The sequence below is a fragment of the Pelmatolapia mariae genome, linkage group LG6, assembly GCF_036321145.2.
Source record: "Pelmatolapia mariae isolate MD_Pm_ZW linkage group LG6, Pm_UMD_F_2, whole genome shotgun sequence".
Classification (NCBI taxonomy): Eukaryota; Metazoa; Chordata; class Actinopteri; order Cichliformes; family Cichlidae; genus Pelmatolapia; species Pelmatolapia mariae.
The window spans coordinates 21,959,321-21,974,404 of NC_086232.1; the positions used below are offsets into that span (position 1 = coordinate 21,959,321).

Genomic DNA, 15,084 nt, shown 5'->3' on the forward strand with positions numbered 1-15,084 from the left:
TGATTGTAGGCTTATTATACCAGTTATTAGGTTTAGGGGCTAATTGCCTTGTCACATATTGCTTTTTTACTTTAATAAATGAAATCGTAATTTTAAAATTGCATTCTTTGTCTGATATTAAATGTGTGATGATCTGAAACATGCAAGGATGACAAATACTTTTTGACAACACTGTATTTAATGAAGTAGTCAATAACAGTTATCACATCATTACATTAAGAGACATAAACCAAGATTGTCCATCGTATGCAGCTACTTATAACAATTCATTATGATTTTTATGATTATAGACACTGCTCTTCAAAAGTTTTGTCAGACGCAGGTTTGTGCGTCTGAAAAGACATTATTCATTTTGTGCATTATTCAATAAAAGGAGCACAACAATAGGGCTGTAAGTTGTCCCACCAGGTCCTAACAAGGTGCCGACCTTTGCTGGTAGTGCAGCATGTCTGGCAGCATGAGTGAAACCAAATAGCCATTGCCAGAAGGGAGCAACCGTACATGTCTGCCATTGCTGGCATAATTCACGACAGCTCTGACTCTTGCATTGCTGTTTTTAGGCTAGAGTACTCCTAAACACTCAGGACCACCAGATGATACAGAGCAAACATCTCTTAGTTATTTAATCTAAACAATGATTAAGATGAAATTAGAGAACTGGAAATACAAGTTGAGAGATGCATTTTTATATTTCATTTATTTTTATATGTGTTTTAATCTACACAAACATGAAGGGGTGTCTGAGTTTTGGGAACCCCGGCACACTAAAAACACCATTATTTGTTCATATTTTGGATATCTCTGAAACTTGAATACAACAAATTGCACTTTTTTTTCCATTTGGTAACTTAAAGTGCTGCCACGTTATGACTTATCCAAAATATTCACTTCTAAAAACAAATGAAATGTTAAAAACAGCTTTGTCTTCTTTTGTCCTCGTTCACAGGCGTGTAACTGGTTGTGTCAGATGAAGGATGAAACATTTTCTGACAGACACAAAGAGATAACAGAAATGGATAACTTTTTCTCTTTTGACTCATATCAGGCAAAAATGCCACTTTCATTAAGGGGATTGAACAGATTTTGATCCTGAAGAGAACAAAGTGGGACAAAGTAATAAATGCATATATTGAGAGACAGCAGAGATAGTCCTGTTAATGTGGGATTTGTTTTGTGTTGTTTTCTCTCTACTGACATCCAATCTTACAATCAAAAACATTTTGTAAAGAAAATTAGTACCACTTCATAATGTCTACTTATATTAAAAAAGCATGTCAGTAGTTAATAACTACTGTCAACATTTTTTAATGTAGTAAATACTAAAACAAGTTTAAAAATACCTTTGATGTTAATAATGTTGTTACAATACATTGCTGAATATACATAACAATGGCATGTAAATCACTTTTAGTCCAGAAGCTCTGTAATACCAACAGCTGCATGTAAAATGTAAAATGCAATTATTTGCAAAGCAATGACAAACATGAAATTTTGAGAGTGAGGAAAAATATATACATTTATAGAAAAAAATATATTATATATTTTAACATCCCTTTATAAGTCTGTAGCAACTTTCTCCTCTATCATATTCAAAAGCCTTTTTATTTATTTTTATTAATTATTGTTATTTTTATTTATTTATTATTTTCATCGCTTACCATTTTTCAACCAGGGTTTTATTGAACTGATAACATTACTAAAAATAACCGAATAGCTTGTTTTCTATTTTTATGCCTTTATGATAAAGCACTTTAATATGAAGTGGGTGATACATGTTGCAAAGTTTGTTTTTTAAAATATCTTTTGTGATCAACTTTTTTTTTCATTTTTACATAAATATGTCACTTTCCCAATTGTGATATTTTTTCTTTTCTTTTCTTTTCTTTTCTTTTCTTTTCTTTTCTTTTCTTTTCTTTTCTTTTACTCCTTTGAGAGTCAAATCTCTTTTGTGGGAGACCTGGCCAAGAAAGTACACCATTACAAATTCACATAAAATATAAACTCAAAGAAAACAAAGATGGGAGAAATGAAGCAAATGTAATTTACCCAGTAAGACTTTGTAAATAAAAGTGACACTGCTGTTGTTTCCTTAGACTTCAAGAGGGCCAGCAAACCAATTAAGAAGTTACTTAGTGACTTGTACTGAACAATGAGTTACATAAAGAACTGTGATACTCAGAGTCTTGAATGAAGTGTAGAAGAGAGAGGCTGCATGTAAGTGATGTCACCATAATGAGGAAGGTAACCCTTACAAGTTTTTTCTTAACTGCTAAATTAAGGCAGGCCATATTTTGATAATAAACCCAGTATGACCTTTACCTTGATTGCTATAATCTATGTGTGAAGGGAAGTCTATCATTCACCTGAGATCTGGGAGTTATATTTAGTTATTTAGATACTGGTAAACACACTCATCCAACCTATTCACCGGCAATGACACTGTCAGAGTGATCACTTTTCCTCTTTAAGTAAATTGTCAATATCACTGATTTAGGCTAACTCTCTAATCCATAACATCCCCTAAACTAACTTCCATACAACACTTGCAAATCCAAAGGTGACCTTTTAACCTTTGAACCATGAAACCTTTGAAGGATAGGGAACTTAACCTAGAGAAGTGTGGTGTCTGGCTGGTGACTGCTTCACAGCAGGTGTTCAGGCTCTCTGACTTCTCCTGTTCCCACTTAGAAGCTGCAGAGGGCTCAGCAGTGAGTGTCAGAAGGTCACCAGTACTGCCGCACGGTACCTAAAACATAAACATGTCACGACAGCATGCTGTGTACCAGTTTGTGTTAAATACGAGCAATATACATCACACAAATTCTCATGTTTAAAATGGATTTTGTATGAGAGTGATGTTGTGGTTGTGCCACATTTATTTTAGTAAAAGATCTGTAGTTCTCTTTTACATCTGGCAGTCGCCGACCTACTGTCACATCAGGGAGCTGTACGGTTAATCTACCAGTAAAGCTTAAATGCTTTCAGTGCTCCTAAACATATTAAAAAAATGATGTTTATTAGAAACGTCTTTATTTTGTGTGTAATTAGATATTTAAAGTAGAATTTAAAAACTCATCCACATTTGTGTATTTTCTTGTACAAATAAGAACAGCATGTTGTAATGTTTTATAAAAAAAAAAGAGCTGCATATCTCACCTCATCACTTTATTTATGTATTTTGTCTACCATTTTCAAGTTGTTTATTTTAGATTAAACTGTTTTCCTATGGAGCATAAATACGTGTGGTGCAGTTGCGTGGGGATTTGTTAGATTGCATTTTAATTCATGTCCTTTATTGTATTATAATCAGAGTGGAACAACCTCTAGAAATGACAATAATGCACTGGTAAAGTGATGCATTGTTCTTTGCAAATACTGCTAAACTGCAAAAAATGCAGATGCCATATTAACAGCAAGCTACTGTGTACTCTTACAGTGTAATATAGTATAATTTCTGCCCCATTTCCACTTAGGGCTATCTTGGACCTCACTCTGTTGCTTGACTTTAACCATAACTCACTGAAAAATCAGGTCCCACAAACTCATTTATGACACAAGAAACACAAAGTAGGGTTAAAATATTTTAGAAACCTGACAAAGCCATTGCTTTAGTTATCTCCAGTTCCACACTGGTGAACACAAACAGTCATAAAAATGGAAATGTTTAGCTCAAGCCATTAATTAAGGTAAGAAATTACAAAAAGAAAAAATCTTACTATGACAGTAACTTAAAAAAATGAAAAGAAAGTAGAGCATCTAGATAAGGATGTGAAAAAAGCATTTGGATGATTAAATACTGGATATTGATGTAAATCAACAAACAGTTTACATTGCTAAAACAATAACAGTCAAACCACTGACAGTATTATAGTGCAAATATTATATTCTACACAGCACAGTGTTGTATTATCTGTACAGTATAAAATGCTACTATATTAATGTAGAGTGAGGGTTTGTTCGGCTTACCTTTCCCTGTGAAATGGTTCTTGTCAGTGCGGTGCACGTATTGGGTATCATTCCCCTCTGTTCTGCATCAACATTTGAGGTGCGAGGGTGAAAATTAGGCTCGAAAAAAAGTCTTCGCATGGACCGTTCAAGACTTTGATTAATGGTGCTCATGATTTAGCACCTGCTGTTTTAATGTGGCCAGTGTAAGAAACTGATCTCAACTTGCTTGCATGAGCGGTGTCCCCATTTTAAATAGCTACCTAAATTTATCAGCTTTGTGGAGTTCACTTCAACCTGCGTGTGTTGTGAAATGCTTAATAGCTCACATTTGAGTTATATGAAGGGGGGCGAGGAAGCGGTGGGGGTTGGGGCAATCATATGTGATATGTCTCACTGGATGACATTCATTACACGTGTTTAGTAATCAGTAGTGAAATTATGGGTTATTTTCATTTTTTATTTCTCGTTCTTTTGCGCTAATGAATTGTGACCCTTAATCCATTCATCTATCAGGCGAATGCGTCAACAATAGCAATGGGAGAAGATCTCAGTTTACCTATAGGCTACTTGAACTCTAGACCCCTGATGTTATTTTACTAATATCACCAGTTGAGGTGAAGCTATACTACTTTATATACAATTATATTTTACTCCAGGTGTTCCCAAACGGAAGCCAGTGTAAAGCATAGTCCATGGAATCCCAAAATGCACTTTAGTACACCCCTTAAATAAATATGCTAAAGTTGTTTTCACCGCTGCCCTACACCACATTAGTGGCACTGAGAGCAGAAGTGGGATTTGAGGGTGACAAAAGCTTTATGCCGGTGGCCTCTGTCCTTGATATTGCTGTCAGTGTGCCCTCCATATGCAGCAACTGTCGGCCCACCCCCTCCTAGCTGCATACCACCAAACTGGGGCCGAGTCCAGAAACAACACTTGTGTCTTCAACACTTAGACAGACTTCTCATAACTATATTATTATTATTATTATTATTATTATTATTATTATTATTATTATTATTATTATTATTATGCAAGACATGAGGATTCTGTATTGTCTCTGCTAGCAAATAATCATCATGAAAATATTCCTTCATGCAGTTTACCCAAACTTTTTGCCAAGCCCCAAATGGCTCGGGGTGTGATGTGGAATGAGCTCAACACGTGTATAAAAAATTTCGTTCTCCACCAGCTGATGGTGAGTGTTTCTCTCCATCATGTTCACAGCTGTTTCGGTGAGTGGGTTAAGCACTGAGCACATTCACGTGTCCACAAATGTTAAAAGTGCCAATACGTTACATCTGGTATTCATGCTACAGCAACTTTTGTTTTCCTTTCTCTAGATTATTTGCTTTTTATTTCAACGCACTTACATTTTCATGCACGAACATGGATGGTTTTTTTTATGGTTTGACAAACGTTTTCTTAGTTTTTATATCTTCTTTTAGCTTTTGATGGGGCAGCCTTCTTGCTTCAATTCTTTATGTTTCACCATACTTTGAATATCTTGCTATATTTCATGGTCTTATATTTATGCACAATTAGAAAACAAAGTGTAACTGTTGTTGGAAAGAAAATAATACTAATGTTGAAAATGATTTGTTTAAAATGTGCCACTTTCCCATTAAAAAAAATACTACTTTCCAAATCTTCCACTTTAAAAATATTTTATGGTTTCAGGACAGATAAGTAAATAATTACAATAAAATAGAAATATACTACTACTACTATTATTATTATTATTATTATTATTATTATTATTATTATTATTATTATTATTATTATTATTATTATTAAATTTAAAAATACACCTATATTTTTTTTAATTTAGTAAATTGTAAAGAATATTGAGCAATGCTTGTATTGTTTATGTAAGTGAAACTAATAACTTAATGGACTCTGGAGGAGCTGTTCTTGGAGAAAAGGTGCTGAAAATGAACTTTTTGGATGTTGATTTCAGAAGACCGATCTGTTGCTACAAAAATAAAGTAGCTGCTTGAGCCTGAGAGAAACCATTAGAGAAACCATCGTGGGACTTTCCTCTCTCTCTCTCTCTTTCCTACTCCCCCTCTCTCTCGCTCTCTCTCTCTCTCTCTCTCTTGGCTCTCTGTCCCCCTCCGTCCCTCCAGCCTGCAGAGTTTTCCGTCCTGTGTCAGGATAACATCGTAAACGAGGACCACCTGACGGTAAGACCGGACTAAATGGAAGCAGCGGAGAAAACTCTCACTTACCAAGATGACACCGGACTTCACAGGAAGCTGCTCACAGATGACAAGGATAAGGACAAGACCGGCGGTAAGGACCACGCCACCGAGACGAACAGCGACGAGTCCAATTATGTGGATCTGGACGTAAATCCTGACTGTCCCAAAACGGTTAAAGTGACTTTCACAGGTGTAGGGAACCAGCTGTCTGTTATCAAATGCGACAGTTCAAAACAGGAGGAGCAGGAACGAAAGAGTAAAATCATTTCGAGCAAGGACAAGCAGGACAACGTCCCAGGGCTCGGATCGGATGAGCCCCGGTCGGAAACTCTGACCAAACTTCCCAACACTGATCAGGACTCCGAGAATGAGAATCAGCGCCAGGCCGAGCTCGACCCGAGTGACTGCAGCGACAATGCGTGCAGTGAAAGTGATGAGCTCCGGTACACGGACATGTATCTGAACAGCAAGACAGAGTCCGATGACGGCGCCAGCGCCTTGCTGTCCGACCACTGCGGCTCCGACACCGTGGAGGACGAGTCCCACTATATCACCACGCACGAAATCCAGCTGACCGAGCTCGACCACGACGTAGATTACGACTTAGGCCGCGGGACCTGTTGGGAGTTTGAAGACGACAACCTGGTCTATTCCTTTGTGGATTACGCCTCTTTTGAAAGCGATGATACTCAGGAGGGCACTCTGATACTAGAGGGCAGGGGCCAGGCGAAAGTGCAGTCAAATCTCGGTGGAACAGTTGTCAGCACTGAGCAGGAGGAGAGCGATCTTTGTGATTCGGACAAATGCGCCAGCTCGGACGAAAGCGTGTGTAAAAATCCAAGTGAAGACCTTAGTGAGGGAAAAATCCACCTGTCGATAAAAACCTCCTCTAGAGCAGTTAACGACCCAGTTAATGTATTTGACAACAACTTCTCTGGGTACAAGAAACACTGTGGAGACAAGAGCAATTTCTCTTTTGTGAGCCCTGGCGCCAGCGCGGGGCCCCTGTGCGACAGAGCCCCATATTTCATTCCTGCTCCGGGCCGTCAGCACCTTGCAACCAAACTGAGACGGAAAGATATTAATGAGTATTCCAGCGGAGCGTCCAGCTCGATCAGTGAGCTGGATGACGCTGATAAAGAGGTGCGTAATTTAACCGCCAAGTCTTTCCGGAGCCTGGCATGTCCATACTTCGATGCTATTAATCTTAGCACCTCTAGTGAATCTTCTGTCTCGGAATACGGCCTCAATAAGTGGTCGGCTTATGTAGACTGGAATTACGGAAACATAACGCGAGGCAGAGAGCGCAGCGTAATTGCGCACAAGACTTCCAGGGCAACGCTGGAAATGAATAAGAACGTGGAAAGTAAGAAGCATGGTAAGTCTGTTACCGGCACGAAAACCCCGCAAAACAAAACATGCGCGCTAAATAAAAGAATAACTTCACAGCAAGCATCATCTTCCAGCAAAAAGATCCAAGTGAAAGATCACGTTCAGCCAGTGCAGCGCGGTGTCACGTTGAATTTCCGCTGTAATGTTGAATCACATGAAACAGCCGATTCAAAATGCCCCAAAAAGGCACGACCCAATGGGGCTACCGGGGCTGTGCTGGCCAGGTCTGGGTATGAGATGCAGTATCATCACACAGATAACCTAGGAGATACTCACAAAAGGGCAATTTTTGCATCAAGTCTTTTGAAAAATGTGATTTCCAAAAAGATGCAATTTGAGCAGGAGCGCAAAATGGAGAGGGGTGAAATCTGTGACACATCCCCCTGTTTTCAGATAAAAGATCCAGAGGTGATGAGAGAAAGGAGTCCGGGACGAGGCCTACAAAGGCAAACATCAGAATCGGGCTCAGGATTCACTGTGAATTCTGCTGATGATCAGCGTCCGGAGGTTGGCAGACAGAGTTCCTGTGGTGATGGAGAGGAAACAAAAGGCAGCAAAGCACCAGATGATTCAGACAAGGGACAGGATGAACTCCAAAAGGATTCAACCATCCACAGTCAAAGCACTTCATCTAATTCATTAAAAGAAGATGATCCAGAACCTGTAAAACAGGTCGAACCTCCATCTGTAAGCGGCACACAGACTGCAGCAAAGGAAGGATTAGACACCAGCAGCATGCTGTCAAAACTTCTTTTTGTTCCAAGTTGCCAGCTACACTCAAAGGAGAGGAACTTTTCAGATTTACTAAGACACACACCTGACTCTGTCACACCTGCTGCTTCACAGAAAAGTGAAAAGGAGCTGAAAGCGAGTAATAACGGAAACAAAGAAGAAAATGGGAAGGGAGGGAAGAAACCCGAGATAAAAATATGTCTGAGAAGCGTGAAAGAAAATAAAGGCTGCACGCTGAATATTGCCAATCTCCTAACCCCTAAAATAAGTTACAATGTCAACACGTTCAGGACAGCAGATGATACCAGAGTCCCCATTTTGTCAGCAGCCGACAGGGTTCCAAATTTCACTGTTAGAGACATAAGAGACACCAAATGCAAGCTTCAAACACCAATATATCACGTAAGGGATGTACGCAAGTTGGTAAAAAGCTCATATCGCTTTGTTTCCTTGAATAATAGTGGCAGTAAATGTTCCACAGCAGCTGATAAACCCGAGGAAAAGGCAAAAACAGAGCCTGTTAAACATTTATTACCGTCTCCTATTGTAATCAAATGCAACTCTGTTAAAACAAATGTCAAGTCAGAGAAAACTGCAGCACAGAAACAAGCAGCGACATCTGAAAATCCCCAGAGTGAAAGTGTACCTTCTGCTTCTGTGGCTAACAGGGCACCACCAGTCATAACCAAGCAGGGGTGCCCTGACCAATCAGACATTCAAACAACTCAACTGGTGAAACAGAGGCAGGAGAAGTTTGCAGGTGAAACAGTGGAAAGGAGAAATGAGGCGGCAGCTCCAAAACAGGATGCAGTGGAGAAAATAAAAGCTGCTGTCAAAACGATGGAGCAGCTTTATTTTTTTGACAAAAATGAGTGGAAGCGCAAGAGTCAGGCTCCACGCCCCATCACAGGCAGCCATGTGCTGTCGCTTATTGCCAGGGAGGAGCAGGGAGCAGAGGTGCCCGAGGCGGCAAGCACCGACAGGACTCCTCAGTCAGAAATGGGGAGGCCGCATGAAGACAAAAGAGCCCTCAACGTCATCCATGTTCCATATGACAGTGATGCTTTTAAAACACAACAAAGCAAAACATTTACTAACAAAAGCGTCCTCCATTTTGGCAGCAAGGCTTGCGTCAGTGTTAACTCAGACAGCAGCTCTGCAGTTCAAGTGCCACCAACTGTGAGCTCCAAAACTCCAGCGGCTCCACTGTCTGTGAAAATAGAGAAGCCAAGACATTGCCAGGTGGAGAATGGAAAGGTCAAAATCAGCCCCACTAATCCTTCTGTTACACAGGGCTGCTCGGACTCTGAGAACTATTTAACCATACCAGGGATGGCCTACACAAATGAAATCAAACTTTCAAACCCAGAACATGATTCAAAGGAGGGCAATTCAAATAACAGTAAAGTCAATGCAGCTGACCTCAAGGCACCTGAGCAGAAAACTTCTCCGTTAATCATGGAGTACCCAGGCACGAGCATCTACCATCACCCAACAGCAGCAACAGGGCCTCAGAAACAGCAGCAGGTGCTCTGTTTCTCTCCCTACCTCCCAAATGTGTCGCCTACACCTTCTACTGGAGAGCCAGCGCAACAAACCCAGCGCAAGATGCTTGTGGACCCCACAACTGGACATTATTACTTGGTGGACACTCCCATTAAAGCGACCTCTAAGAGACTGTTTGACCCTGAAACAGGTCAGTATGTGGATGTACCCATGCCTCATTCACCTGCGGCACCTGTAACCCCGGTGCCTCTTTCTGTGTCTCCCCTGGCACTTAACCCAGGAGGATATGCCCCCACCTACATGATCTACCCAGGCTTCATCTCCTCACCCACTTTAGCAGCCCAGACGGTATTGCCACAGTCCCCATGTCATTCTGAAGATGCAGGTGGAGAAAATATCAAAAAGAATATTAGTCCTCAGCCAGAAAGTAAGACAGCAGGCACAGAGAGTACATATTACAGTGCAACAGGAGAAACTTCCCAGGCGCAGCTGCAGTTACCTGTGAGTTTGGGACTTTTGACCACCAGGGGAAGTGGCGGTAGCTCAGAGCGAAAGCCAGTTATCAGCATCACAACGCAGCAAGGTCCAAGAATCATTGCCCCTCCCTCCTTCGATGGCACAACGATGAGCTTCGTAGTGGAGCATCGGTGACCAAGAGAACGTCTCGTCATAAGTGATGTAAGTTTTTCACCTGCTCATTCAGACTGGCAACTTGTATGACTCTAACCTGATTTCACCTCACTCCAACCGCTCTTAAATTTTGAATCTATTCTGTTGGAAGCAGATAAAAGACATTTCTTTTTTTGTAAGTCTTGCTCAGAATCTTAATATCAATATGACTGCTCAAAATCTCCTGTGTGTGATGTCATAATGTATATTTGCAGTCAATTTCTGATTAGACACAAAGGGTGGAAGGAATAATAGTGCATTTAAACAAATAGCATTTAAAAACAGAAAACACACACACACACACAAACAAAAAGCAAAATATTTTCCCAATCTGAAATTTTAGTTAATTTTTTTAAAGAGAGATAAAAAGCAAAAACAATGGGATTTGAAATTTCTGTAGAACAATATTTTTTTCTGACATATGGAAAAATAATTGCTCAGTACACTCAGCACATAAATCTAGCTTTTCAGGCAAATTCTCATTAAGATTTGTCCTGATCATGATCTATAATACTTTTTGATATACATGTATTGCTCATCTATAGTGCTTTTTGATGTACAAAGCCCCACCTTGGATTTGGGCAGGGGCAAAAGACTGGAAAAGTTGTACAAAGGCTAAAATAAAATTACCTCCAAATTAAATTGCCTAATTAGTAAGTGGGTTTTAATCACTGAAAGTGTTGACAGGACACAGTTAAACAATAGATATTCTTGATGGTATTGGTGGTGTCGGAGGTTGGGTGAGGAGTTGGCTTTGGCACCTATAAAGGCCCAATTAATGCTAACTGATACATACAGATCTTCAAGCAACATATGCTGTCATCCGGATAGTCTTTTTTAAGGAAGGCTTTGTTTATTTCATTAATAATTGTAAACCAGGCTGTGCACATATTTAGAAACTAATTGAGGCCAAAAACCGTAGAGGAGATGGAATTTTGTAACAAGCAAGAATGAGGAAAGGTTTGGCTTTCAAAACTGCAGAAATTTTAAGCACCTGTTAAAAGAAGATACCATAGAAGACAGTGAGAGATATGCCCTGAACCAACATTTCAGAAGCATGTTGCTGGCATCATATTCAAAATAAGCACGTATTTAAAACAAACTTTTCAGTTTTAATATATGATAAGGTGCCTCTGCACTTATTTCAAACTAATAAAGATATCATTGTGAACCAATTTGTTCTGGTTATAATTGGCTATATCTGCAGCGCTTAACCTAAATACACCACCACCAAATAATATAAGGTTTATGCAACAGCTACATTAAATAGAGGGTTAGGGTAATCACCAAGATCTTTCTTAGGTTACTGTAGTGGTTAATCTGCCAGCGTATTTAAGGTCTTTATTTAAAATGATAACTTTAATGCTCAAATCTAATTATTGTTGTTTAATTATGATTTTTCAAACATGCTGTTTTACAAAAAAGCTGAAAAAATACACATTAAAAAGCACATTACTATTTTTTTTATTTTTTTTTTATTCAGACGCCAAAAGACAGAGAAGTCCAGTGTGCTCAAATCTGGATATAAAAACATTAATTCTGTTCAGTGAATTCAGTAATTTTTAGTCTTAAGCAAGGTTTTGACAGATAGCTAAAATATTTGTGTTTTGTTGTTTTTATTGCATGTGAATAATACATTTCTAAAACGCTGCACATTTTGCAAGTGCCTCTTTACAAATGTGGTAGCCAAATTCAGTACATAAAATCTCAACAGAATTTAATGCTGTTACTTTCAAGGAATCTCCTGAAGTCCGTACCAAGACTTATAGAGTTTCACATTCCGAGGCTGCTCGTGTGTTACATTCAGATGACCTCACCAACTCGTGTTTTTTCATTATTTTGTGCCATAAATGTGGTCAAAGCAGCAGTCCAGCTTGGATGCTATAACAGTGACATGTTAATAGACACGCAGCAGCTTCATGACAGGTAACCCGACTCCACTGAGCTCGGCTGGACTTGCAGTGAGATTGGATTTTCAGCCATGGCCCAGAGCTTTTCTCTGCATTACACATCGTCGGGCTATTTTGATAGTGTGAGACGACTTTGTTTACATGGTTTATTCTCAGGGTTGGAAAGTGTCACAGGAAACTATTCCAGTTAGTGACACCTCACATCAAGTTATTCTTAATCTGTTATAAATGTTTTAATTACTCGTTTAACTTTACAGTTTATTAGTGTGTTCGTTCCTTGTTTGTGACATTTCACAAATCCAACAAATATCTTGAGAAATAATCAGTTCACAGATTGCAAAATAATTAACTCCTACGTGCAATATGTTTATTGTGCAGTGAAAGTGGACACAATGTAGCCAATATAATGTTAATTTATTTTAAGCAAGTAAGGCAAGCAGTGGGTTCAGAGAGATACATGGACTTCAGGGGGCTAAAATAATCTGATCACTAATTTTACAGAATAATTGACTGTGTAGTTTAAATGTAAAGCTTACGCAAATCAGGAAATTATTTTAAATAATTTTATATAATAAACAAAAACCTGAGTTTACAGTACTGCAGAAATCAAATTTAAAAAAAGAGATCTTTGTGGTGGTAAATGGTACTGCAGCATATTTTCCTTACAAATAGTTTAAGTTTTATTTGCACTGGTTTTAAAGTTTTCACTTCAAAAGTTTTACAGTAATAGAATAATAAGGAGTTATATTTCACATTGTTTTGTGTCTAACTTACACTCCAACCTTACTTCTCAGGCCATTTTAAACTGCATACTTTTTGACCTGTAACACCAGCTATGACTTTGTACAGTTGAACCATGGACCTAAATACTGATCTAAATTTTAGCCATTGGAACTTACTAATTACTAATGATGCTTTTGTAGCTATGAATTAAAATTGAATACATGCATTTTAATATAATCAGAAAAAGTTAACAATAGTAAGTAAGATCAAAGTGATGTAAATCCAGGAAGCATTTTTTTAAATTTATTTATTTGGTTGATTGACACTTTTTAAGAAAATCCTAAAGAGCTCTACAACAGAGGTTTTGCAGTAACGTATAAACAGCTTGTCAAAAGGTCAAATCTGGCTCACTGGATGGCTTTGGAAAAAGTAAAAGCAGAAGAAGGCCAGAAAGTTTGGATTTTTAACTGCATTTTTTCATTTTCATTTATTTTACAGTCTTCTTATTGTCCAACAGTACCAAAGGTAAGCAGCCTAAAAGATAAACCATTAAATTACATATATTAAAATTCCAATCGATAACACAGAAATGCCTATATACTATAACATTTTATCGGGGTGTCTTTTTTGTTTGTTTGGTTTACTTTTATAGTAGGCCCACACAAACATCAAACAAATAAATAAATAAATAAAATGACACTTTTGTCTGCTAACTAATAAAACATTTCTGTTTACTGGATTGGTCCTCTCAGCATCAAATTGGGGTGTGTGTGGCCCACAATGTGTTATGTTTGTGCTATGCTTGTTTTATCAGCAGATGTTTATATGAACACAGGTTGACAGGTTACCATGGCAATAATCTGAGTTGACAAACATCAACAGCAGTTCTGCAAATGAACAATTAAGAAGGGCATAAAAAAACCCCACCAGCAAAACAAACCAAATATAAATGCAAAATTATAAAAATAAATCTTTTTAGTGTCATATTCTTTCTTTTCTTTTACATATACACATTTACAACTAACCACAGTCCATTCTCAGCTAATGTGTCAGAGCAATAATACATCCCCATGAGCATGAGGGATTCATGTCAGCTGGGTGCGTGTCAGGCAGAGGCCTAGCACGGGGTTGAGTAGTTGTGTGAAGGGAAACGAGGGCGTGTGCATGTGTGTCTGCGTACGTGTGTAACTGGTGTTGGTGGGGCAGAGGGACATGTGTGTGTGTGTGTGTGTGGGGGGGGGGGGGGGGGGGGGGGATTGCTGGGATAGTGATGCAGGAGGAAAAGGTCAGGCAATGCAAAGTATTTGTTGTGCTGATGCAGGGAGAGGACAGCTGCTCGGAGAGATCAGATGCTGTTGCAGCTCCAGCTTGGAGGCGATTCTGCGGGACTCTGATGGGGTCAACTTTTTATAGCCCCCTCCCCCTCTGCCTATTCCTAAATGGGGAGAAGGAGGTGGAGGGCACTGCTGTCCTTCTATGTAAACAAATCTAGTAGCGTGCCCTCAGCAGTGATTTGGCTGAATCTGATCAGCTGGCTATGGTTGAGGAAATCTGAAGAGTGAATGTGTTTCAGTGGCTCGTGAAAGTAGCTCTTTCACAAACTGCACCACACAGTAACTTTTCTCCTTTATGTTTTCAACTTGTTTTCACTGCATCCATCTGACTTTAACACCCATGTTTTGTCTTCTTTATTACCTTTAGATGTTTTTGCTGAGGATTCTGCCTTCAGTCACTGTAAGTTCAGTTTTCACCTGTCACCCACCCCGTGATCTACTCCCAGGACAACCTCCACCACCATCATCTGCCCCCAGTTCTGCGTTGTTTAAACTTGCAGCAGACATTACTGTATACGCACTGCAGTGCTACATAGGGTCAACTCAACATTTTTGCCACGCTGTCCTGCTGAAGTTCTGATGTGAATAGGCTTATAATACTTTCCATTCAACTGCTGTCTAGATCTGTTGAAATGCTGTTTGTGCCCTGCAGCATGCTTATTCAAA

General features: G+C 39.1%; 1 protein-coding gene across 1 annotated transcript; it reads left to right on the forward strand.

Annotated features, from left to right (window-relative positions):
* Positions 1–6,149: 6,149 nt before the first annotated feature.
* Positions 6,150–14,836, forward strand: LOC134629716 (uncharacterized protein C4orf54-like). The gene is made up of 2 exons (XM_063477238.1): positions 6,150–10,460; positions 14,786–14,836. Exon 1 carries the CDS (start codon positions 6,150–6,152, stop codon positions 10,431–10,433), a length of 4,284 nt encoding a protein of 1,427 aa, XP_063333308.1. The 3' UTR covers positions 10,434–10,460; positions 14,786–14,836.
* The last annotated feature ends 248 nt before the right edge of the window (positions 14,837–15,084 follow it).